This window comes from Pestalotiopsis fici (genome assembly GCF_000516985.1).
Source record: "Pestalotiopsis fici W106-1 unplaced genomic scaffold PFICI_Scf_10, whole genome shotgun sequence".
Taxonomy (NCBI): Eukaryota; Fungi; Ascomycota; class Sordariomycetes; order Amphisphaeriales; family Sporocadaceae; genus Pestalotiopsis; species Pestalotiopsis fici.
The window spans coordinates 1,475,264-1,498,946 of record NW_006917100.1 but is presented as its reverse complement, the minus strand read 5'-3'; the positions used below and the strand labels follow the sequence as shown (position 1 = coordinate 1,498,946).

At 50.5% G+C, this 23,683-nt stretch overlaps 9 protein-coding genes across 9 annotated transcripts; 5 read left to right on the top strand and 4 right to left on the bottom strand.

The window, feature by feature from the left end:
- Nucleotides 1-1,071: 1,071 nt before the first annotated feature.
- On the bottom strand, nucleotides 1,072-3,662 carry PFICI_12678 (Sorting nexin mvp-1; the record flags this gene model as incomplete). The annotated part of the gene is made up of 4 exons (XM_007841259.1): nucleotides 1,072-1,281; nucleotides 1,338-1,934; nucleotides 1,993-2,924; nucleotides 3,158-3,662. The coding sequence occupies 4 exons, from the start codon at nucleotides 3,660-3,662 to the stop codon at nucleotides 1,072-1,074; spliced, it is 2,244 nt and encodes a 747-aa protein (XP_007839450.1).
- A 2,868-nt stretch (nucleotides 3,663-6,530) lies between these two features.
- PFICI_12677 (uncharacterized protein) lies at nucleotides 6,531-9,323 on the top strand (the record flags this gene model as incomplete). The annotated part of the gene is made up of 6 exons (XM_007841258.1): nucleotides 6,531-7,212; nucleotides 7,281-7,673; nucleotides 7,725-7,986; nucleotides 8,047-8,163; nucleotides 8,267-8,632; nucleotides 8,696-9,323. 6 exons carry the CDS (start codon nucleotides 6,531-6,533, stop codon nucleotides 9,321-9,323), a joined length of 2,448 nt encoding a protein of 815 aa, XP_007839449.1.
- A 2,542-nt stretch (nucleotides 9,324-11,865) lies between these two features.
- Nucleotides 11,866-13,275, top strand: PFICI_12676 (uncharacterized protein; the record flags this gene model as incomplete). Its single annotated transcript, XM_007841257.1, has 4 exons — nucleotides 11,866-12,020; nucleotides 12,075-12,406; nucleotides 12,473-12,949; nucleotides 13,010-13,275. 4 exons carry the CDS (start codon nucleotides 11,866-11,868, stop codon nucleotides 13,273-13,275), a joined length of 1,230 nt encoding a protein of 409 aa, XP_007839448.1.
- Nucleotides 13,276-14,513: 1,238 nt separating this feature from the next.
- On the bottom strand, nucleotides 14,514-15,668 carry PFICI_12675 (uncharacterized protein; the record flags this gene model as incomplete). The annotated part of the gene is made up of 2 exons (XM_007841256.1): nucleotides 14,514-14,988; nucleotides 15,049-15,668. The coding sequence occupies 2 exons, from the start codon at nucleotides 15,666-15,668 to the stop codon at nucleotides 14,514-14,516; spliced, it is 1,095 nt and encodes a 364-aa protein (XP_007839447.1).
- A 419-nt stretch (nucleotides 15,669-16,087) lies between these two features.
- On the top strand, nucleotides 16,088-17,134 carry PFICI_12674 (uncharacterized protein; the record flags this gene model as incomplete). Its single annotated transcript, XM_007841255.1, has 1 exon — nucleotides 16,088-17,134. One exon carries the CDS (start codon nucleotides 16,088-16,090, stop codon nucleotides 17,132-17,134), a length of 1,047 nt encoding a protein of 348 aa, XP_007839446.1.
- Nucleotides 17,135-17,568: 434 nt separating this feature from the next.
- PFICI_12673 (uncharacterized protein) lies at nucleotides 17,569-18,284 on the bottom strand (the record flags this gene model as incomplete). The annotated part of the gene is made up of 2 exons (XM_007841254.1): nucleotides 17,569-17,820; nucleotides 17,895-18,284. 2 exons carry the CDS (start codon nucleotides 18,282-18,284, stop codon nucleotides 17,569-17,571), a joined length of 642 nt encoding a protein of 213 aa, XP_007839445.1.
- Nucleotides 18,285-19,928: 1,644 nt separating this feature from the next.
- PFICI_12672 (uncharacterized protein) lies at nucleotides 19,929-20,834 on the bottom strand (the record flags this gene model as incomplete). The annotated part of the gene is made up of 1 exon (XM_007841253.1): nucleotides 19,929-20,834. One exon carries the CDS (start codon nucleotides 20,832-20,834, stop codon nucleotides 19,929-19,931), a length of 906 nt encoding a protein of 301 aa, XP_007839444.1.
- Nucleotides 20,835-21,312: 478 nt separating this feature from the next.
- PFICI_12671 (uncharacterized protein) lies at nucleotides 21,313-21,885 on the top strand (the record flags this gene model as incomplete). Its single annotated transcript, XM_007841252.1, has 1 exon — nucleotides 21,313-21,885. The coding sequence occupies one exon, from the start codon at nucleotides 21,313-21,315 to the stop codon at nucleotides 21,883-21,885; it is 573 nt and encodes a 190-aa protein (XP_007839443.1).
- Nucleotides 21,886-22,418: 533 nt separating this feature from the next.
- PFICI_12670 (uncharacterized protein) lies at nucleotides 22,419-23,439 on the top strand (the record flags this gene model as incomplete). Its single annotated transcript, XM_007841251.1, has 2 exons — nucleotides 22,419-22,747; nucleotides 22,869-23,439. The coding sequence occupies 2 exons, from the start codon at nucleotides 22,419-22,421 to the stop codon at nucleotides 23,437-23,439; spliced, it is 900 nt and encodes a 299-aa protein (XP_007839442.1).
- Nucleotides 23,440-23,683: the final 244 nt, after the last annotated feature.

The window sequence follows — 23,683 nt, the reverse complement described above, 5'->3', positions numbered from 1 at the left end:
GTGTCGTCTTGTCGTCGTCCTCAACTACCACCAGGCTGTGTCGGTTTATCCGAATAAATGTACTTTCAATCGTGACTGTTCAAATGACTGGTCGGACGCTTTGCCAGCAAACGGCCGTGCTTGCTGAGTTGGGCAATGACGTCGTAGTGGAACGCTCGTGGTCGGGAGAAGGGGCGGGAAGGCCCAGACAAGGAGTGTTGAGACTGAGCAGAAGTCTGTCGAAACTGTTGCCCCTGCTGAGGAGGTTGCGCTGGCAAATCCGAAAGGCAGAAGAGATTTGTCAAAAAACAAGGCTGATATTTCCACGACCATCGAGCAGCGGAATGGGAGGGATGGTGGGGTTCATCAATCAGTTCAAGCGCCGAGCTGTTGCTGGCTGCCTTCCTTGGTGGGGTCGAAGTGCAAGCGCTCGCCGCTGCTTAGTTGTTTCTGAGGCCAAGACAAGGGAAGTTGCGTGCCCACTCGGCGGATCTTTCCGATCATATTGTGTATACTACGCAGCGCAAATATGTGGGTTTAGTATGTACCTCATTGATGAAAATAATGTATATTGCTTCACAGGGTATCGCAGCATCAGCTTCGTCTACTTATATCAATCAATCAAACTCGGCCTTGTCCACCATTCTCAAATTCCTCCCTTTGTACATACTGATCCAGTCGAAAAAGAATCAAAACAACGAGTCGTTGCGCTGGCAATAATCATGTTGTTGATGCAAACAGACGCTCTTCCAAATCATGTTCGAGTCCAGCATCCCAATCAGACAACAGCCATAAAAAAGCATTCAGGCCTGTCCAAAAATAACAAGCAAACGCTTCCCCGGATGTTTCTTCTGACTGCTGCTGCTGCTGCTGCTGCTGTGTCAACATTCTATACCAACTTGCTCTCACGCGTCCATTATCGACGCATCCGACTAGTGCCGCATTCTCCTCATGGTGGACAGAGTTCCGTCCGACACCATGCAAAAGATTGAATATGGCTCCCTTCGTACTGACTCCATCAACTCAAGGGCTTGATAAAACTGTCCTCCACGGAATAAAGAAGCTCTTTCTTGCATGCCTTCGGCCTGATGACTATTCGCCAAGTGGCATGCCCTCAAGCTCGTCCAGGAGCTGGCGCCAGTTGTCAGCAAGCATCTCGGCATACTTGACGCGTTCCTGCGCCCAGTCCTGATTCCATCTAGACACCTGATACTGGGTCTGTTGAAAGTAAATGAGCTCATCGCGAATCGTTTCACGCACAAAGACCGAGCGGTTGTGCTGATTGACAATACTCTCCTTGTCCTATTAAATTTTGTTAAATCTAAATTTTGATTACCATCAAACGACGTTGTACATACCTTTATGATGCTTTCAACTACGCGCTCAACCTCTCCTGGCTTCACGAGTCCCTCGGGCTTGGCTCGTAAGCCAGCGAGCTTGGTCTCATTGCTCTGGATGCGTCTCTCTAGAGTCGGAATGTTGTCCTTGTCCAGGCGTTCTCTGCGGTCAAACATCTCTCGGACAGAAACCAGGGCATCGCGTTGTCGCTTCAAGTCCTCAAGTACGCCCGTTTCCCACGCTTTGCTTTCATCCTCAAGCAGGCCCTGCGCTGTCTTCAAGCGCTTTGACATGGCAACAAGGCCGTCGTTCAAAAGCGGGACGTCATTAGTGTCAGTCGCGTATGTGTCGGCGCTCACTTCAGTAAGGGAAGCCAGTGAGACGGCCATGCGTGCATGATCAGCTGCCACACCCTCGGAACGCTTGGCTAGTCTATCCATCAGATTGCACGTGTTAATGTACAGATCTGCAGACCGCCGGACGCCCGCCCGCGTTCGATCAAAGAGTTCACTAAGAGGGCCAATGGGTAGAGAGTCCTCGAGCCCTTGGGGTAATGCCCGGTCTGTGAATTCGTCCTGAGCAGATATTGTAGCCTGTTTCCGCCACACTGAGAGCTCCTAATCATGTGTCAGTTTCACCCATCTCTATCAAGTTTGGCCAGCAGAGATTACTTACTGTGGGTACGGTCAAGAACATGACGACCAGCTGTTCCTGGCCCAAAACTGGATGCCGAATGATGGCATTCAAGAAACGTGCAAGACCTCTTCTACGCTTCTCGATGAATCCACCATCATTGCTCAAGTGGTTTCCGTTCAGCGCGACCCTTTTCGGTGGCAACAGAGGCAATGCCCGGAACGGATACCGCTTGTGCAAACAGTCGAGCAACCAGACAAAGTCACTGTATCGTCGAATAACCTTGCTACCCCGCCGCGAGCTTGTAACCTCATAGTTGTGGTGTTGGAACATGAACATGCCCTCCTTCTCCGGCATTAAGGATACCAGTATACTCTCCACTGCGCCACTGCCCACCCGGCTAGCGCTAATAGTACGGGAATGCGCGGCAGCTGGGGCATTATTGCGAGGTTCTTGAGGAGTTGCTACTCCAAAGGGGTTTGCTGGCTGATTAGTCGGCGAAGCTCCAAAACCTTGGTCCGGGTTGGGGTTTGCGCCATCAAAATAATTCCAGCCGCCAGAGCCTCTAGGTGTTTCCGGGATAGGGCCGGGCGCCGCCGATTGGCGACCAGACGGGCTGGCAGAGCCGATTGTTGTTGTGGTGAAATTCGATGTTGTGCGTTGATGCAACTCGGGAGTGACGCCAATGCTGCTGCTCTCGTGGTTGTTTTCGTAGCCATGGCCGTTGGTAGGCTCCGCGCCATTCGACTGCGAAGCGCTTACATGGTTATGGCCTCTATGCAAATCCGGGGAGCCCCAGGGATCGTCTTCGGGATCGGTCATGCTGGGTTTCCGAATTTTGGGCACCGGTCGTGGAAAAGAGTCTTTTCGGGGCGTTTCGGGAGCCTGTGGCGGTTTGGCAGCGAGTTCGGAAGCGTCGAAAAGAGGTTCTTCTTTTTTCTTGGGAATGTTTGATAACTGAGGCTGCGGGAGATCTGGATGTTTTTTTTTCTTGGTCAGTAATCTGAAGGTGTTACGATAGCGTCAAGGGACCCGCTTGTCATGGATGGAGACGGGGGAGCACAGGACAAGCGGGCGGCCTATTGGGCGTCGATAGCTACCCAGTCCAATGGCAGCAAGCGGTCTAGGCGGGATTGACGAATAGCAAAGTGAGGCAATCATGTAGAAGGCACACGCATTGATAACAGAAAATGCAGTAAGTACTCACTTCGTCTTCTCTCGTCAACACCGTCGAGACTTACAGTCTCGCCTTCCTGGGCCAACGCGATCAGCGCAAGCAGGACATTGAACGAGTCTCGCGCGAGCTCCACCTCGTCGCCATTGGGAGAGATGATGCTCATGACAAGAGCTTGCTCGTCGGCACCGAGCTTGGCTGCGGCGAGGGTCTTGGATATTCCCGCAGGCAATATTTTGCCGCCTCTGCCATCTTCTTGTAGCGCATGGTCGAAAGCTTCAACGTAGCTATCAGGGACCTGGACGCCCGCAAGCAAACCACGGATAAGGTCGGCGCGGGACTGTTGCTTTCGCGGTGTAGGCATATCCCAAGGGGAGCGAGCACCGCTTCCAGATAAATCGTCATCGTTGAATAGAGAATCGGAGCCCGAGCGATTTGTTGGCCCGTCGTCGTCGAAGAGGGAAACGCGCGATGGGCGCAAGCCAGAGTCGTCGAGAGACGGCGATTCGTTGGGCGGCGTCGTGCCAAAAAGCGACATTTTATCGATGCGTAATCCTAACTAGATTGGCGTTAAAAAGAAAGATATACGGATATAGAAAAGCCGTTGATCGAAATTCGAGTTATAGGCAGATGAGGTTGGCGGTTTGTTGTCAACGGCCAGCTGGCTTATGGAGATGGTGCGCTGTATTGTGCCTCGTACGTAATGACGCTATCTAGCACTCGGACAGAAGAGTGGTCTGATAATGTCTCGTTGCAGTGGCCTTCTAGGTGAATACACGTAGCAAACAATTGCAGCTTTCCAACGAAGCGCAGGTCGATTGCGCCGAGTAGTGTAATGGAACAACCTCTGTTGAGCGCGTTATGAAGAAATACAAAATAGTGGCGATATCGTTCGAGTCGACGTTGAACGACGTAAACAGACAGGCAGTCGTAGTACTTCCGTAGATCAGCTTTGGTCGCTACCCGCGCTGAAACAGCACCTCCAACCCACCTGGCAGCTATTGAGGGCCAAGCTTGGCAAGCTAAAGTAAGAGAGCTCAAGCTAGTAGGTCAGATGTGGAGCCCGCTGCTGGTCAAGAGAGTCAAGTGTCGACGGGACGCCCGTAGTACCTAAGCCTTACTTATATCAAAGGTCAAGAGTGCGCCTCACCAGTCTACATATCTGGGTTTCCTACCTGTTTAGCCAGTTGTAAAAGGATCGATGGCAAAGTGAAGCAGACTTGGAATGCATGTTGTGTATTCCAGATAGCAATCACTGCTTCTTCTTACTGTCCATAGTCATCTGGACTTCACATTTCAAGTTGACGTGAAAGGGTCATTATAGGCCGTCTTTACGTTGGTCGAAGGATAAAAACATGATCATCAAGACACTTGATGTGTGGTGCTTTTTTCTCAGCCGCAATGAGCTTTAGGATTCAAACCGCAATGGCCTTTTATTTTTTCGGATGATGTAGAAACTCTTTTCTTGGCATGTCCCAAGCAGAGCATACAAAGTGTACATATATTACTCTGTACCCACGACACGGAAATAATGTGGCAGTGCTCTGTAATCAGCCACCCGGGGCTATCAGAGCTAGCGCCAATCTCACAGCACATTGCTGGTTTGTTATATGTCATTCAGGACCAGAGGGTTATTCGACGATCCGGGCTGACGTAGCTCGTAGTGTCACCCTGCGATGTTCCCTACCACCGTCAATTGATTGTGGAACATGCTTCCAGCCTTTTCATATCTTTCGTTGAGTTCAGCGAGACGCGACAACAGCTCTATCAAAGGACATGATTGCCGGCAGTTGCAGCAGCATACGTATTCTATGCATTGTTGAGCTGCATGCAGCCAGGGACTTTGAGGGTGTCGGCACGGATGCAAAAGCGATCATGGCCCGCATATCTCATACGCATACTAGCAGTCTTCAATCCCGGCCTAAGGTGAGCTGCCGGTAGTGGCTGCATTTGTACATAGTAGGTTGAGGCTGATCTTGATCTGCAAGCCAAGATGTTACACTGGGAGAAGTGGTTGTCTAATAACCTAGGTTACCTTTTTTTCATATATGGTATGAATGGCAGCTAAGCTAAACCCTGTATTTCCACGGTCGTCGGCAAACATAATATATTCATCTCGTGCTTATCTCATGCATTCATCAGATGAAAGGCGGAGGGGGAAAGAAATAATTGGGTAATGTTATGCTTGCTCAGAAGAAAAAAAAAAGGAGACGGGTTGCCGGCTCAGTGGTCACAGCGAGAACATGACCGACGAGACGGGTATCGCAGCCGAGTTCATCATCAATTACCTCATTTTCCCTTACCATTCCCTCAGTTTCGCCTGTCCAGGGTGTTGACAAAGTATTGAAGGATCAATCAGCAAGATGATGTCTGTGGGCCTGCATGACTTTGCATGGCTTACGCGTTATTTATCTGATATCCTCCATGGTTGTGTACACCATCGCGGCACTTGGTGGTCGGGTAGGCCTTTACCCACAGCCCATGTGTACGTGGTGGTGAAAATCCACAAAGGAATGTTCCGTAGTATTATCATAAATCACTCGCACGAAATCCATCCAAATTTTCACAATGTGTAATTCCCAGGTGCCAGGGTCCAGCCACCGGATTTTCCGTTCAATCATGCATGGAATATCCGGTCGTCGGCCACTTTGCTGTGCGGCGAGCCTACGACGATCGATATACTTGACGTCGGGAGGCTCCCAGAGACCCAGAAACCATGGCCTTAAAGCCCGATTAGAGTGCCGGGCGCCTCCACTCAAGCCACTCCTTGAACGGCCCTGGCGGTATTTGCGCCCCTGACCCGCTGCTTAGCTCGACATTTTTTCCCTGGTACCACGAGCAGTATGGGGCGGCCGCGTATGCCTCTCAACTCTAAACGGCAGCGTGGTGCCAATGAGTCCTGTGCTCTCGACGCATAGTCATAATCTTATCAGCCACCTTTTCTGGCAGAAAAGACTACGAGCCTATGAAATAATGTATCATGGCGCTAAAAGGCACACACAAAAATCCCTGTTTCAAGTTTCAAGAGACCACCCTGCGCCGTCATGGCCATAGACCGGGATGACAATGCCAAGCTTTGATCGGGAACTTCTATGAAGATCATCGTCGAAGCCTATCCACACTATTCCCAGGCCTGCCGAGACCGCCTCCATTCAGACATGGGCAAGGCCATGTGGGATTTCTCGTTCGCCATGAGACGAGTTCGGATGGTAGGGATCATGCTTTGGGATCATTACACACAGGTCCTTGGGACGACGGTGCCCTCCGCTGAGAAACATTGTGGAAACATAACTCAGGGCTCCGCCAAGATATATCTATATAAGTCAAGCATGAGAAACGACTCCCCAGAATATCCCCCTTCTCTCAACGGACAGACTTCGCTATCACGTATATTCATTCTCTCATCATGAAGGGTCCTCGGGCCTTCAAGGTCGCTTCGGCGCTTTCACTCTTTACAAGTGGCTTGTGTGCTGATAATTCCACTAATACCACCTCCGCCTCCGAGCCCACGCTTCTGTCAGATGGCAACTTGGACCTGGGCGTTGCCGCCGACGCATATGAAAAGGCCGTTGCCTTTGTCTCCACCCTGACCAACGCCCAGAAGATCACCATCATCACTGGCGGAGACCTCACAGATGATAATGCGACATGGACGGCCTTGGTAACCAAGGACGGCGCTGCTGGTATCAACCAGAACTTTTTCGTTTCAGGTTTCACGGCACCTTCCGCTCTCGCCATGACTTGGAACCGAACCCTCTTCCGGGAGAACTTTTATGCTCTTGGAGAGGAGTTCTACGATGCTGGTGCCAACCTGATTGACGGCCCCGTCTCCAGTCCCATGGGCCGTGTGGTATACGGAGGACGTAACCCCGAAGGCTACGGCCCTGACCCGTACCTCAATGGTGTTGCCGTGGGTCTGGGAGTTGAGGGAATGAACAGTGCCGGTGTCATTACCGGAGCCCGTCACTACCTGTTCAACGAGCAGGAAACCAACCGATCCAGCACCAACAGGTACTCGAGCAACGTCGACGACAAGACCACCCGAGAGGTCTACCTGTGGCCCTTTGCCGATGGTGTCAAGTCTGGCTGTGAGTTGATTCTGTCCATGGTTGTTCACATTGTCTCGATTGTGTACTGACAATTTTTTTCTTATTAGTGATGGCCGCCATGTGTGGAATGAACAAGATCAACAACACCCTGTCCTGCGAGAACTCGGATACCTTGAACAAATACTTGAAGTCTTCCGTGGGTTTCCCCGGTATGGTTTTCCCTGATGTGTCTGCACAGTCTACATCATACGGTTCTGCCAACGGTGGTCTGGATTTCGGTTCTTCCTCGCTCTGGTCCGAAGACATTCTCGAGGCTGGTATTGCCAACGGTAGCTTTACCCAAGCTAGACTGGATGACATGGCTGTCCGCAACGTCATCGGATACTACTACGCTGGACTCGACGACGGTCTTCAGCCCTCGGAAATGGGCACTGACGAGTTCCGTGATGTCCGTGGAGATCACGCGGATGTTATCCGCCGCGTTGGCGATGAGGCAATCGGTAAAACATCCTTCAACACTACCCATTTCCGCAGCGACTAACTCTTCGTAGTCCTCCTTAAGAACACCCAAGATGGCACTGGTCGTGGTCTTCCCCTGAACAAGCCCCGAACTGTTTCCCTTTTTGGAGCTCATGCTGGCCCTGCCATGGGTGGCCCGAACAGAGCCTTCAGTGTCGCTGGTACTCCCTCTGACACATACCAAGGTCATCTTGCCGGATCTGGAGGTTCCGGCCAGCCTTCTCTCCCCTACCTCGTGACTCCTTACCAGGCAATCTCTGCCCGCGCCATTTCCGACCGCTCCATGATTTGGTGGTATGTAGAAAAGATTCCTACACTTTCTCTCAGTTCAGTTTACTAAAATCGGCCTTCTAGGATCCTGAACAACACCTACACGGACTCTACTTCCTCCTCTGGCGGAGGAGGTGGTTTCGGCGGCGGTGGCGGCATGCCGACAATGGGAGACAACAGCACTACCAATGGCACTTTGACGTAAGCTAACTGTCCTTTCCTTTCCCTCTGGCAGTAATTGAAATGCACTTGAATTTCTCAATATAAACGAAAATGACAAGCTGACAATCATTCACTCAAACAGTGGTGGCCCAACCGACAGCGGCAACAGTAGCTCGAGCATGGGAGGCGGCGGCGACAGCAGCAGCAGCACCAACCTTAGCAACCTTGGTTCCGGTACTGCTCAGTCACCGTCCATCACAAACTACGCCCCCAACTCAGCCGCCTGCCTTGTCTTTATGAATGCCGATTCCGGCGAGGGCGCCGACCGCAGCGAGCTGTCCAACACTGAGCAGGACACCCTTGTCACCACCGTTGCTGCCAACTGCAACAACACCATCGTGGTTGTCAACACTGTCGGTGTTCGTATTCTCGACGCTTGGATTGAGCACGAGAACGTCACCGCTGTCCTCTACAGTGGTCTGCTGGGCCAGGAATCCGGAAATGCCATGTAAGTTTTGGGAAGCCAAAAGTAAAACCACAATAGATCACAGAGCTAACACTTCTTCACTAGTACCGATGTTCTGTACGGCGACGTGAACCCCAGCGGCAAGCTCACCTACACCATTCCCAAGAACGCCAGCGACTACCCCTCCGAGTTCAACATCTGCGAGGAGGAGCAGTGCGACTACACCGAGGGCGTCTACCTCGACTACCGCTGGTTCGACGCCCAGAACATGACGGTCCGCTACCCCTTTGGCCACGGTCTGTCCTACACCAACTTCACCTACGGCACCGACGTGACGGCCACTGTCGTCAACGAGACGGCCCTGTCCTACAAGTACGCCTCGGGCGCCATGGCGCTCGGCGGCCAGGAGGACCTCTGGGACGACCTTGTCAACGTCACGGCCAGCGTGTCCAACAGCGGCTCCCTGACGGGCGCCGAGGTCGCCCAGCTCTACGTCTCCTTCCCCGACGAGGCCGAGCAGCCCATTCGCATACTGCGCGGCTTTGAAAAGGTCACCATTGCCCCCGGCGAGTCCGCCAACGTCGGCTTCACCCTGCGCCGCCGCGACCTGAGCTACTGGGATACCGCCGCCCAGGGCTGGGCTATTGCCTCTGGTGACTATACCCTCGCCGTCGGTACCAGCTCCCGGGATCTGAAGGCTAGCACTACGCTCAGCCTCCAGGTTGCTGCTTAAAACAATAAATTGCAGCAATAAATGGCCCAGGCATGGTTAAAAGAATATTTTTTTTCTGTTCCAATTCTTCAGACTTGTATATAGACTTTAGAGATCCAAGATCTAGCGTGTGTATTTACTATGATACGATATCGTGTGAATAAGATATATTCACCTCAATACCAATTTTGTTATTAGACAATATTCGTCGTAGCTAGGTACCTGATGTGCTCAGCTGGAAATGCAAATAAAGTGTCCCGGTATACACATAATTTCTGTTCTCGGGATCTTAGATACTTTTACTGGTAACCGACCATGGCTGAATACTTGCCGAAATCGTTTCTACAAAAAGGAGAAGGAAAAAAAAAAAACAAGCATAAGGATTGAAGTTGGCAGCAATCTTGGGGGATTCATGTCAAGAAAGACTGCAGCTGGTGAGTGCAAGAATGAGATCTTCGAGACCCTTCCATACATTCCAAGTAGGCACCGGCACCGGCACCGGCACCGACCGAAGAGTGAACAATATTTACACGGGTATTGCATCAATAATGCTTAAGAGTCTGTGTGGGAGAGAGGCTCTAGCTGCCTACATGGTAGTCTCTACCTTTCTTCTACTAGATTTGTATCTTTCAAGGTCGTAATGATCAATTTATTTTTGTTATTATAGAACTCCCCGCAGAGGCTTCCAGCTTCGGCTGTGACGCTGCTGCTCTCTAAAAATCCGACTCGTTCTTCTTCATCTCTCCCCCCCCCCCCCCCCCCCCCAAACAACAACAACAACAAGCACAGTGATATGGCACCGTTGGTGGTGAATGTAGTGGTGGAAAGATGGATGCATTATTTAGGTTTTCCCGTAGGGAGGGCTATTTACCCATGTATGCATGGCATGGCTGTAAGCTGGCGCCGTGGCCACCCCGGGCTTCACGCATCACACAGGCTGACAGCCATCGGAAAATTCTGCCTTGTGCTCTCTTTTCACTGCAATTTATCCCCCCGCAAAGGCTATAACGCTGCTTCTCTGCCAAAAAAAAAAAAAATATGCCCCGCGCTTTTTCTTCTCTTTTCTTTTCTCTTTATACATGGACCTCGTCCACGCATGCTGCCGTGTCCTCGTCACTATAATAGCAGTCCTCGAAGAAAAGATACCTAACTCAATGGAAAGATCCGCTACTACGCTCCCAAGAACACTAAACGAGTTGGAGAAGGGATAGTTATGGCTTTATCCACCGTCCTACCCACGCTCGTCATCCTAGTCTTGTACTTTTTTTTTTTTAGAAGAAAATATATTTCAGAGGATTGGGTAGGTCATCCTCTTCACAGCTATATTTGCAATTGTAATGACAATAATTAACGCGGCGAAGAAGATTGAAAAATTCTGTGCCACTGCTACTTTCGCTGCAGGTGATATTGTTTATATTGAAAGTACCGCAGGGACCCAAGGGTCATGTCAGTCTGTTCCATATTGTATGCCTCCTAAATTGTACAGAATCCGGCCTTTATCGCCCGCCGAACCTATGACAATGAATCGTATGAAGCAGGCTTCTGTATTGCTAGATATAATATAACGCCCTCTGCAGGACAGAGCGGTACGAATGTCTTTGGGTTTTTCTCAATCGCTCGCCACTGCCGTCTGGCAATAGAAGATAGCTTGGGGAATAATAGAGCCTGCGAATGGCATGAATGCATTTGGGCCCAACGAAGCGAGGGCATGGCTGTGAAATTGAGCGCATTTGACGGAATAATAGACGGGACTTCGAAATTGAATTGCGGAGTGGAATAGGTACGTATACTATAGACTCTCACCGGGATTATTAGTCCCACATTCGGCACCTGAACAGTCTCAACGGCCTCATATAGCTCCGTACCGGTCCTCGCGACTCGGCACTAATCTTGCCTCCGCGCCCCGTGTTCTCAAGACCGTCATAGCCCCACCGTCAAAGCTACCACTTTGGCAGGCAGCTCTGTTTTGCGTGTCATCGATTTGCCTTGGAGTACTTGTCCCTTACCGTGATTTGGCCGCCTAAATAGGTACTTCGTATATATTGAAAACAGTTGGGGGTACCCACTAGCAGATAATAGTATGGGAATTTGGATCGGACAAGGGCAAACTGCATTCATTATATTCGGACTTTTCTAAAGTCCATTTGTGCCCCAATAGATACATGTCATTAGATTTGATTTCCAACTATAAACTTGCGGTGCTGAGTAATGACCAACAGCAGCTCTGTGACCTGCCTATAGCTCTTCTCTAGTATAGACAGAATGTGTATAGGCTTGGCGGATTTCCCATGATAGTGCGGGCGCGAAGAACGGTGTCGTTGCAATCTCATTCCGTCTTATTTCTCATGCGTATTTTCGGAGATCAGTTGATTTGGATTTTTCATTATGTCCGCTTCCAGCGATGGGACCTTTGGACAACTTGATGGACCGTGAAAGGGACCACGACTGTCTATAAAGGCTCACGAATGGCACGCAAGTGCTTGCTTTCATTTTCCTTATCCTCAAACTTGCCACAAATAATCTAGACACCATCGCATACAAGACTTTCAGCATCTAACCAATCATGTCTCCACCACCACATGTCCTCATTGTCGGCGCAGGCATCGGCGGACTTCTGCTGGCTCAGCTGCTGCGCAAACAGGGAATCTCTTATGAGATTTTCGAACGAGACGAAAACGACCACGACAGATTGCAAGGATGGTCCATCGCAATCCACTCGTAAGCTTATCTCCCACAACAATACCGCCTTGGCACAAGCTCAGACAAAATCAGTATGCTGGACGAGCTCAAAGGTCTCCTGCCTAATGATCTTCCTCCAGTCGAAGTCACAAGCAACATCTTGCCGTTGAATCTGGTCCCCGAGTTCGCCTTCTATCCCCAAGATGCTTCCAGGAAGCTGGGCGTGCGTGATGAGGGCAACGGTGAGATCATACGAGCAAATCGGCGCCGCCTACGAGAGTGGCTTTCAACCAATATCCCCGTGCAGTACGACAAGAAGGCCAAAACGCTCGAGGAAAAAAAAGACTCTGTGACGGTTCAGTTCCAAGACGGCACGTCTGCGACTGGTTCCATTCTCGTGGGCGCCGACGGATCTCGCAGCATTGGTAAAGTAACATCCTAGTGTATCATTTGTATGTTGTCGAAAGAAGCTAACTTGGACACACTCACAGTGAGACAGCAGCTCCTCGGCAAGCAGAACGATCTGCTGCGCTGGGAGCCAGCAGCCCTGGTAACCGCAGACAACATTGTGCTCAGTGGCGACGATATGAGAACCGCGCTGGAGCTCGGCCACTCGATCTGGGGCGTCGACTTCAAGGACGCGGAAGGCAACCGCGCGTGGTACTTTGCCGCCCTCGACGAGATTGCGCCCGACGGCAAGTCTGGCCGCTTCTACCATCACATGCTGTGGAAGGACGAGGCCGCCCGCGCAGACGATTTCTGGGTCCATTCTGCCACCAAGAAGCAGCTGTACGACGTCATGGTTCAGAAAGCGGCTACTTTGATCCCGCAGTTTAGAGTCTTGATGGATAAGACTGCCCCTGAGCACATGAAGTCGCCTGGTATCCGCTTTTCCACTCTGGTCATGCCAACAATGCCAATCGGCCGCGTCACTCTGCTGGGTGATGCCGCGCATTCAATGACGGCCTGTGAGTCAGCTTCGTTGTGTCTGCGAGCATACATAATCAATACTAATACTTTGGATGCAGTCCGTGGAGAAGGTGGCTACCACGCCATGAGGGATGCCATCATGCTCTCTAAAGCGATCACCAAAATGGAGAAACTTGACTTTGAGAATATCAAGGATGTTCTGGGTCAGTACCAACATGAAATGCTTGAACGTGGACGCGAAGCCGCAAGACTGTCTCAGATGCAGAATGCCCTCGAGGGGAACCAGACTGGCTCGGGCGGTCGCCTGATTGCAGGCCACCCGGTGGTGGTGCTATCTGAAAACCCATTAGACATTGTGAGCTAAGTCATTGGTAGCTCATCAATTCAACGGGCGAGGTCGCATATGACCATGCTCATCGTCAGGTTAACAATGTTGCATAAATGGGCTGGCGCCATGGCGGCAAGTCGCAGATTTTGGACATGTTGATCTTATCAGTTTTTCATTTAGTTTTTCATTTACCTCTCTTCATTTTACAGTTATCTTATGAGTCTAGGACTATTCTTACGAAGAGAATATGATTTTCAAACCTACCATCATGGCTTGCTCTTGTGCCTCGTACGACTTGAGTCAATGCTGATCGCCTCTGCTGGAATTAAAATTGCAGTGAAAGTTGGGTTGCCGCTTAGTTGGCCGCGCAGGCGGGCGATTCATAAACCTTGTTATCCGTTTCACTGCAATATTAACACCACCAGAGGCGATCGGATCAGGCACATGTTGGTGTCTGTGGATGCGGGCGACGCACTGGTACCTGCATGCCAGTTCCTCTCCCCCACCCCCTCCTCTTCGAGAAACGCGGTAAGCTGGTGCAAGGCAAAGGGGGTTAGGAGTATAGGTATACTCATTGCAGCAAATCCTCTCCTCTCCTACACATTTTGCTTGCAACAGATTGATTTTTGGCGAAAAACCCCCTCATTACATAGAATGTCTCATTACATGTTTGTATACAGTCAGGATGAGCCGAGTATCTTGGCTTCTTATCACACAAAAAAGAAAGTATCACAGATTGCTCTTCTCTAGACGACATTGATATTCTATATAGTATTTGACACAGCCAAAGGCATTTTGGTTTGTGCTATTATTGAGGACAGTGTTTCGTTGTTTGAATAGGCCAGGAACTGAATCTTTCCCTGCCGTTCTCCACAGTCAAGGCAGAGAACAAAAAAGGGAGTGGAAACGAAAGTTTGGACAAGCTCATCACATTCTCGCGTGGGTAGCCAGCTTGCTTCAGCCTCAGAAGTGATGTACCCGCAGGTCAGATCGCTGGCGAAAAGTACTCACATGCCAGCAGAGACCATCATGATGGACTTAATATCGGAAAGCTGAAACGTGATATTTTTGAGTGAAGCCCGGACTAGTCTGGCTTCTACTACAGAACGCTAGATTTGTGTCATCTGAATATGGCTATATGATAGACAGACGAGTTTCTTTCCAAGGTTTCCACATTCTTGATAGACGACATGCATTGGCCACGGTAGGCACATGTTGGTCTCGTGAGTAATTGGAAAAAATATTATCTCTTTTGTATCTGGATTATGTTGTTATTACCTGCGCTTGAAGAATCCCTTGGCCTTGGTTGGTGCTACACCAACTCTTCTACGATGCAACAGCATTTCCTTTACGCTCTTGGAGTTTTGGTTTGCTCTTGGGGCGAGCGTCTGATCGGCCTCATCCATCATGACCCTGTATGCCGTGGAGCCTACAATTTCGTCCTTTGGCGCTCTGCCCTCCTTGGAAAGCGCGTTCATTGCGTCGTCAAACTTGATCTTTGTGGGCTTTCGTACCACCCTCAGATCCCGCTCGTCTTCCTCTTCGTCTTCCGAGTCCGTCAAGAATTCTGCGGGCAGCTCGTTTGGCAGGTTGAACTTCTCGGCTCTCTTACGGCCGGTTGTCACCTTGTCCTCGTCGTCGCCATCTGCTGTGTCGCGACTTGGTTTGCTTGCCCGTTTCCGCTTCTGGGCTTGTTGTTTAAGAGCATTGTCTCTGTCTTGGCGCTTTCTCTTTTGCTTTGCAGCTTGTCTGCGTCATGTTGTTAGTAGGTGATAAACTAGCACCTAGTTACAAAGATCCGTGGCTTACTGTTCTGCTGCGTCTGTCTGAGCCTGTGCCAATTTCTTCGACTCCTGCGCTGCTGCGGAAGCCGTCACGGCTTCGGGTGCCTCATCGTCGCTATCCTCTTCCTCTGCCTCCTCTTCGGCATCCTTGGCCTTCTCGGCCTTTTGTGCAGCTGCGGCTACATATTGCTCCACATCATCGTCGTCGCCAAAGACAATGCGATTGCTCTTCGCGGGCGCGGCAGCAGCTTTCGATTGTTGAGACTGCGCAGCCTTGAGCTCCTGATTCAATTGCTGATTGGCGTCCTCCTCGAGCTGCTTTGAGAGCTGGTATGGGGTGTTTAATGGCTCGGCATCGTCGCTGTCGTCCGAGTCGGCCACCAGAGCGTCGCGGCTGCGCTTCGACTTGACCGTCGAATGTGGCTCTTGGTTGGTGGGCGTCTTTGTCTGATCCTTTGTGGTGCGGACGGCAAGCTTCTGGCGCTTTGGCGTAACCGTGTCGGTATTTTGTTCGTCGGCCGAGACCTCTGCCTCTTCTGAGATTGACTTGCGCTTGGATTTCGATGCCGCCGACGATGGTGGGGCACTTGAAGGCTGCTGAGGGCTGTCCAGAGCCGCCTTTCTTCTTCTAGTGAGAGGCGCCATGGTGACAGGACCGGGCAATTAAATGATTGCGCAACGTTCAGAGGCCGCGCTGGTTGGAAAAAGTCGAGGACAATGGCGAAAGAACTGGTTGGTCGTCAAAAGTTGCCCACAATTGTGTCGGCCATCTTCTGCTTGTTCGTTCCTCCCAACTTTTTTTCTGGGGCGGAGCGGGCCGATAAGATAAGACGGTCCTCTACCTTGAAGTCCCATAATACGGGTTACTTGCATACACTTCTACTTCTGCAACACTCACTATCCTCCAGAAGGACAACATGAACATGATCACAACGACGAGGATTTCAAGTTGATGCTAAAAATTCGCTTTGGCAGTGGATCAATATACAGCAAAAAGAGACAGCTCGTGAACAATCGGGCGTTTGGGAGCGAAACAATCCCTACATAGGGGCAGAGGCAGCATCATGTTCACGAGCCTAGCAAGGAGGCACTCGAGGTGTCTGCGACCTTCTTCATGCCGGGGAAAGTTGAACATCTGGGAGTCAGCAAGTGTGCATCAGTATACCTCGATTTCACCTTTCTCTACGACCAGACGCTGCGACGCAGGACCCAGGATCAAGGCTGGCGGCTCCTTCGCCAAAGTACGCTTCTCACAGACGGACGTCCCCCAATTGGCATTCTGGAAAGAGAGGGCACGGCCGCCTCTCGTCTCGGGCCTGGACCCAGAAGACTGCTTCAGGTCCGCTCATACCTATGTCGACCTGGCCATTGCCGACAGGCCGGGCTGGCGCAACACTCTGAGGGACCCTCCTCACTCACTGTCCTATGAAACGCTCCACTACATGGCAGCCATGGTAATCGCCGGGTCTCCAGGTCCTGCCTTTCCAATTGCCTTGCACATTTACACGACACTGGTCTCACTAAACTACACGCCGAGCATCTTGACCATGACGCGGTTGGCCTTGATGAGAAATTTGCTGGGACAGCCACAATTCAGAGAGACTGAGGAAAAGTTTGCGGCATTGGTCCGGCGCAAAGACGATCCAAATGCCTGCACGCTGCAAGGGATGATCCTGATGGCCAAGTCAACGCCCGAGACGGACAAGAAGGCGCTCGAGTGGTTCCGTCTGGCAGCGTCGCTGGGCGGCGAGGAACCCGGGGCGTGGGAGTGGCAAGGTGCCTGCGCCGTCGAGATGGGCAAGGTCTACCTGCGCCTCAAGAACCCGCAAAGGGCCAAGGATATATTCAAGTACTCTGCCGAGACGCTAGACGCGCCCGAGGCAGCCTTGCTGTACTCGTCTTTGCTCGACGATTCGGATCCGGAAAAGTATATCTGGACTCGAAAAGCAGCCGTTTCCGCTGTCAATAATGCTGCACGAGAGATGGCACGGCTGGAGGGTTTGAGGGCGCCTAGTCAGGATTCGAAAAGTGTAGGAGCTTGGGAAAAGAAGAAATCATTGGTGCTACAGAGAGAATGGGAAGCTATAGCTGGCGATCGTGCAATTGTCTAATGGAAGACGACTTGGTATTCCAAGTCCACTGGACCACGAAGTCCTGTATTATTAAAAATGCATTATTGCAACATAATGCCACAGCATCAACATTGTATATACAGGTATATAGCGTTATGAGAAATCCTAACATATGCTTGTCGTTGACAAGGAGTCGACAAGAGCATGTATATTCAGAGTAAATTAAGATTTCAAGTCTTTTTGTCCAGAAACAAGAGCCCCTGCGTGACTCTCGGAAATGGAAGATATCATTATACTTAAGCTCGATTACGTACATTTATTGCACAAAAAATCCTTGGGAATGCTATTTGACTCATATGATGATATGTGTAATGTGCATATGCGGTACACAATGTACGAAGTCTTTTATGCAAAGTCTTTTGGGGAAGATGTGCTCCCAAGCTAGATTACAAGCGTTGCTGAAAAGCCATAGTTTACAATACAAGAGCGGCAGCGCCGAGACCCAAGACGGCCAAGTTGAGGCCGAGAACGGGAAGCTGAGCAACAGCGGCGTTTGTGATGACAGTAGTGGCAGAGGTCGAGGTAGTGGTACCAGTGGTGGCCGTACCGTTTGAGGCCGAGCCTGTCGTCGTTGCGGCCGCCGAGGTGCCAGTTGAGACGGCAGTAGAGGCGGCAGTATTGATGGTAGTGCTGCCAGATGCTGATGCCGAAGACGACGTGGAGTCCTAGTCATGACATGTGAGCAAAGTTCAGGTGTGTATGTAAGCGAACAAAGTAGTATATTGTGATAAAAACTTACATCAGATGAAGAATCGACATTGACCTTTTCACCAGTGTTGTAGACCGTGTAGGTATCAGCACCGCCGCAAGCATCGACGCTAAAACCCGGGCAAGGCTCGTTGCACTCGGAATCGTCGACCAATGTGCTCTCTGGCGGGTACTTGTCACCGCAGTAGCAATCCGAGCTTTGGGAGGCGGCGACGGCGAAGCCACCACCTCTGCAATACGTACTGCAGAGGCCTTGGCCGTTGAAAGCATTGGTGCTGTTGAACGTCAGTTCGCCGACGGAAGAGTAGCAGCCATGAACGGTGTCGGTGCCCTTGATGGGATCTTCGGCAGCTGTTTCCTCGGCCCCGGAGGAGGCAAGTACGGCGACAGCGAGAGGCAAGAGGCAAAAAATAGACTTCATCTTGTCAATGGCTTGCTTTGTTTGTTTTAGGTGAAAGTAAAAATGTATCGAGGAAAGAAGAGCGATTGACGATAGTTGACTTTTGATGAATGAGTGAATGGTTCGAAGAGTAAACAATTGAAGGCTACAATATGGTTGGTGCTTGGCACGACGTTGTTTTAAGGGAAGAGTTGGCTACAGAAAGGGAGACGACAAGACATGGGGGGAAAGACTAGTTTAATTCTCTTTAGCATTTTTGTTTTTACACTTATAATTAGATCAGGTACACGGAACAAAATCTTACCCATAGTGGACATGTATCTAACCTACAAAGGGTCCGAAAGGATGCAAAAAGAAACGGGCCGTAATTAGAGGGTCGGTCTACAGCCCGGACAGACGAATGGGACGACGACAAAGGCCTGTTTTGGATCAAGCTCCCAGCAGCTGTGCCGCACACTAGAGAGGCATCTACCTAAAGGCCAGAGGACTTGAGCAGGCAGAAATTAGCCGCTAGCTCTAGCTCAATGGGGCTTTGAGATCCCGATCATTGATGATTTGCTTCCTTTTCAATCAGAATCAATCTTGATTTAGCAGTTCGCTGGAAGCTCGTATTGTAAGCGAGGATCCCTGCTATAGACTTGACAGTACGCTGAACTGTCCTGCGGGAAACGGGTACCTGACTGCCCCGAACGAGTATACGATCAGCGATGTCACCTCGGGACCAGCCGACCGATACAGTGGAAAACTTTAGGTTAGGCTTGTTTCAAGGTGGGTCATATGATCCAGCCCAAGGCTTCTTTTATTCTTCTGTCTTTGTGATCCTCTCAATGTCAGTAACAAATTATATAGCCAAAGGGAGGCAGGAGAAAGAGAAGAAGTGATTTCTTTTGGCGTAGTAGATTTTCTTTTTGCGGCAGACGACATTGGTCATAAGTCTCGCCCGGGTCAACGGCATCTGACAGCCCACAACCGAGGGTACACCAGAGGTTCATGACGATCTCCAAGTTGTTTTCAACCAATGCATGCGGTCCAAAGCGGATATTGCTGTCTACTCAACTGTGATGTGGGACGTTGTGAGATTTCTGAAACTATCGGGCTCTCCTTCCCAGTAAGCACCCTTTCTCAAAGGTGCTCTATTTCGGTGCCGACCAGGGACACACGAGAGCCTTGGCCCATGATTGTGGAACCCGTATTCTCCTAAAGGAACGGGGCCCCAGAATCCGCTGGCTTTCGGCAAAGCAGTTCTGGTCACTCAGACTCAATAGCTCATTGGAAACCCGAGGTCGAAAATATTTTGAGATGCGTCCATTTTATCGTTGCTGATCATGTGGTCAACAATACCAGGCCTTTACTATTATGAAGTGAATATGCACCATGTTACTCGGGCCTGAATGACAAGACAATCCAGATCAGTGTAGATCAGCGGCAAAAATGAAGACTCTGGCAGTGCATTTCCTGTTGAATTTGTCCCTGACAAGCTCGGGATGAACTTTGCCCGTAACCACATTACTGAACACTATACAAGGATCACTAAGTGATTTACAATTCAAATAATGACTTATAATAAAGGACAATGCTTTGATGGCTATGAAAAGCCTACGTGTAAACAAGGAAAACAAAATCGATAATCGATAATCCCTCAGCCATCAACGTCCAACGATCGGTTCATGATTTTCCCTGCAGATCTCTCCAAAGCAGAGTTCCCATAATCACCAAGGCCGGCACGACCTTGACTGCAGTCGATGTAAATACACGTCGGGAATTCGAGATCTTGTCTTGCGTCCACCCAGCAGTACCAAGAGGCGATGGCCAGAACTGCGAAATGGCACTGCTCTGAATAGGCTCCTGGGCACTTTTGACGCTCTCGTCGACCTCGACTTCCGTGTCAACCTCGGAGTAATAATCCTCAACGATGGTAGCCACTAAGTCTTCTTCATTCTCGACTACTTGATCGTGACAAGACAATACCAAGGCTTGGGCGGTATACTCGGGAGGAGCGGGCCCAGGCGAAAAGGAAGGAGGCATGTCTGATTCAAGGATGGCTTCATCGTCTCCACATTGGCTCTCATAGAGCGGCAGTGGATCGAGTGGCATCAAGTCCTCTTCAGTCTCATTATCTTCCTCGTCGCGCTCCAACATGCGGAAAAAGAATTGGGTATCCTCTCCACCATCTTCGAGCACATCGCGGATGTTACGAACCTGCTCCTCCTCGTCGTCTTCCGATTCATCATCGAAATCCTCAATAATTTCTTCTTCAGCACACTCTCCCTTGCGCAGGGCTGCATCCATGGCGTCTACCTCTTCAAATGTATACACGCGCAGACCCTCGGGAGTTGGGCTCATGTCTTGTTGCATGTACTCGACAAAGTCGTCAACACCCTCCCAGCAACCCTCGTACAGAATCTCGTACACCTCGCGGGGAGTGAGGTTGTATCGGTACTTTTCGTAGGCATACTTGATCATCAATGGCGTAGCATACTCTAGTGCCGACTGCTCCTCGGTTGCTGTCGGACACGGCTCTCTCAGAGCCGGGTGGATCCATTCTTTGGCAGGTACGAGTACGTTGGCCATAATGCTATTTTCCTAGTATTTACTTTTTTTGAGTTTTTCTTTCCTCCTTCTTTCTTTAGTGTTGTATTGTTCTTGTTGTTCATCATACTTGTCAGGGTGCCCCATGATTTTATAATCATTGGCCTACCCAAACTGGCTTTATTCCGAGTAACAATTCTCTTGTCCTCAATCAATAAGCTGCATAGTGTAGTTACGCTTTATGATGTTCTATAACATTGAGTGTTCAATCTTTGTTGCACTGTTCGAGACCTCGTGATGTGTTCTTTGTCCGAGGCCTGGATCTTGCCAAAGCCCCGTTGACTTTGTCCGGGGGGATCACTGGCCCTTGTATGATTGGGTTTGATCAGCCTCATGAGCACAAAAGACATGCTTTGACTGGACCAGTATAAATTCTGCCAGGGTATGCCAGAATGGAACTTTGGATTTCTCCATTCGGAGAAAGAAAAAAAAGGATAAATTTCCGTTACTAGATCTGAACATGTCATTTGCGGGGCCCAACCCGGAGCGGGATGGTATTCGAGCATCCAAAGTGCTTTCCAAAGAAGACGATGCCGAGGTAAGAGACGGCATCTTTGATCGCGGGTACGATCACGACCCTAAAGATGGCTTGCCCCAAGTCATGATTGGGAATAGTCACACGGGCTGTCAAGGCTCATATTTTCCAAGAGCAAATGGCCGCGCAGCCAGAATCACGTTTCGCCATGGCAGCTTGAAGAGGGCCACGAAATGCGGTTGTCTCGTCAAGAGCGGGCCTGGTGCCTTTACAGACGATCTTCCCAAAGAACTAGTGGAGCACGGAGTAAAGCTTGTCGCTGAGCAAAAGCTCGAGACCAAGTTTGCATCCATCATCATGATGAAACTGTATCTAGGCTTATATGTTCCCGAATCAGTTCGAGGGACATATCCAGAAGGTAGACGATGTTTGGCTAAAATGGATGAAAACAGTGGTCGCTTGCTTTCACCCAAGACAACAAGTCCCGAAAGAGGGCAGAGAAAGGTCCCAGCCAAGGAAGAAAAGGTTGTTAAAAAGCCGCCATGGAGAGGACCATGATTGGTGAGCAGGTGTACTTGCAGAGTAACTATTCGAATCAGTCAATAATCCACGAAAAATGGAGTATCAAAGTATGCAACAGTCACGATGAAAATGTGTTATAATAACAATGCGAGAACGTAGTTGAGTGGAGTCTAGCAAAGGGGAGGGTTGTACTTGATATGTGATTAGTCCATGTACAATCATTGTTCAAATCAAGACACTGGGCGAGCCTGGACAAAGGTGCGTTGATGAATTATATTGTTACAAGTCGGGGTATTCCAAAAAAAGAGTCAATACTGTTAGTTGCAGCCAATGGAATAGTGAGCTTAGTAGTATTAGTATATAAACTAATCCAACTGTTTGGGACACTCACTCAGAGCTGGAGGCAGCACAGACCAGCACCCAAGCACGGGCCACAAAAATTTATCGAGAACGAGTCTCGGTTCAACATCTTGGTACGACAGCTCTGGGGACCGACCAGAACGCCTCTGTGGTTGTAGGAGCTGCAATTGACTCCAAACACATACAATTCACAGTCACACAGCCCCAAGATGCCTCCCAGGATACCGACACGCTTCACGGCGCAGTGCTGTCGCGCGGCCCTCGAGACCCCAAAGTCGCAGTCGCAATCCCTCATTGGCGCCTTCGCCGCCCTCTCGGTGCAGCAGACCCGTCACGCCTCCATCCTCGCCGATCTCAGGGACAACCGCGGCGCATACCAGAAGCGCGTCCGTGTCGGTCGAGGTCCCTCGTCGGGCAAGGGCAAGACGTCCGGAAGAGGTCACAAGGGTCAGAAGCAGCATGGCAAGGTCAATCCGTGGTTCCAGGGTGGTCAGACGCCCTTGATCTACTCTAGAGGTCGCATGGGTTTTGAGAACCTGTATGTCTTTTCTTCTGCGCTCGCTGGAAACATAGCCTGTTTTCCTCCCCCGCTAGAACACCAAGTTCTTACGGAAAGAGGTCTTTTCGTAGTAGACCAATGCTAACATGGACCCTCTCAGTCGCGCCCCCGTCATGTCAGAAGTCAACCTCGACAAGCTTCAAGAATGGATAGACCAGGGCCGAATCGACCCCACGAAACAGATCACGCCAAAGGAGATTATCCAGTCAAATCTAGTCGGTAGCATCAAGGACGGCGTCAAGATCCTCGCCCGCGGCGCAACCACCCTGAAGCAGCCCATCGACGTCATGGTGTCGCGCGTCTCGGCCGCCGCCATCGAGGCCATTGAAAAGGCCGGCGGCAAGGTCGTGACCCGCTACTACACAAGGCAGTCCATCAAGAGGCTGGTCGAGGGCAAGAGCGTCAACACGGATCTGCCCCTGCCCGTGGGCTCCGAGAACGTCGGCCCCGTGCTGGAGCAGGTGCGGCAAAAGGGCTTCTTCTACCGCCTGCCCGACCCGACGAGCCGTTGGGACGTTGAGTACTACCGAGACCCGGCGCACCGGGGTTACCTGAGCCACCTGCTCAAGCCCGGCGAGTCGCCCTCGCTCTTCTTCAGAGTGCCGCCGAGCAAGCTCGTCAAGGCCAAGAAGCAGAAGACGGAGAAGAAGGAAGACACCAAGCTCTGGTAGAAGCTGTAGAATATCACAAAAAGTGGACTTGTACAAAATATATGTATTATCAGGTACCCGGCCAGCAACTGCGTTGTGTCCAGACTTTCTAGGCATCCTTTTACCGGCTGTACTTGGGCCATTCGAACTAGATGCTACTACTCGCCATTCAGTCGAGATGAATACAAAACACCAGTAAAACCAGCATCTCATACGAAAACTTTACATGAACAGCAACAGTGAAACAAGACGGGAGGCAGGAGTA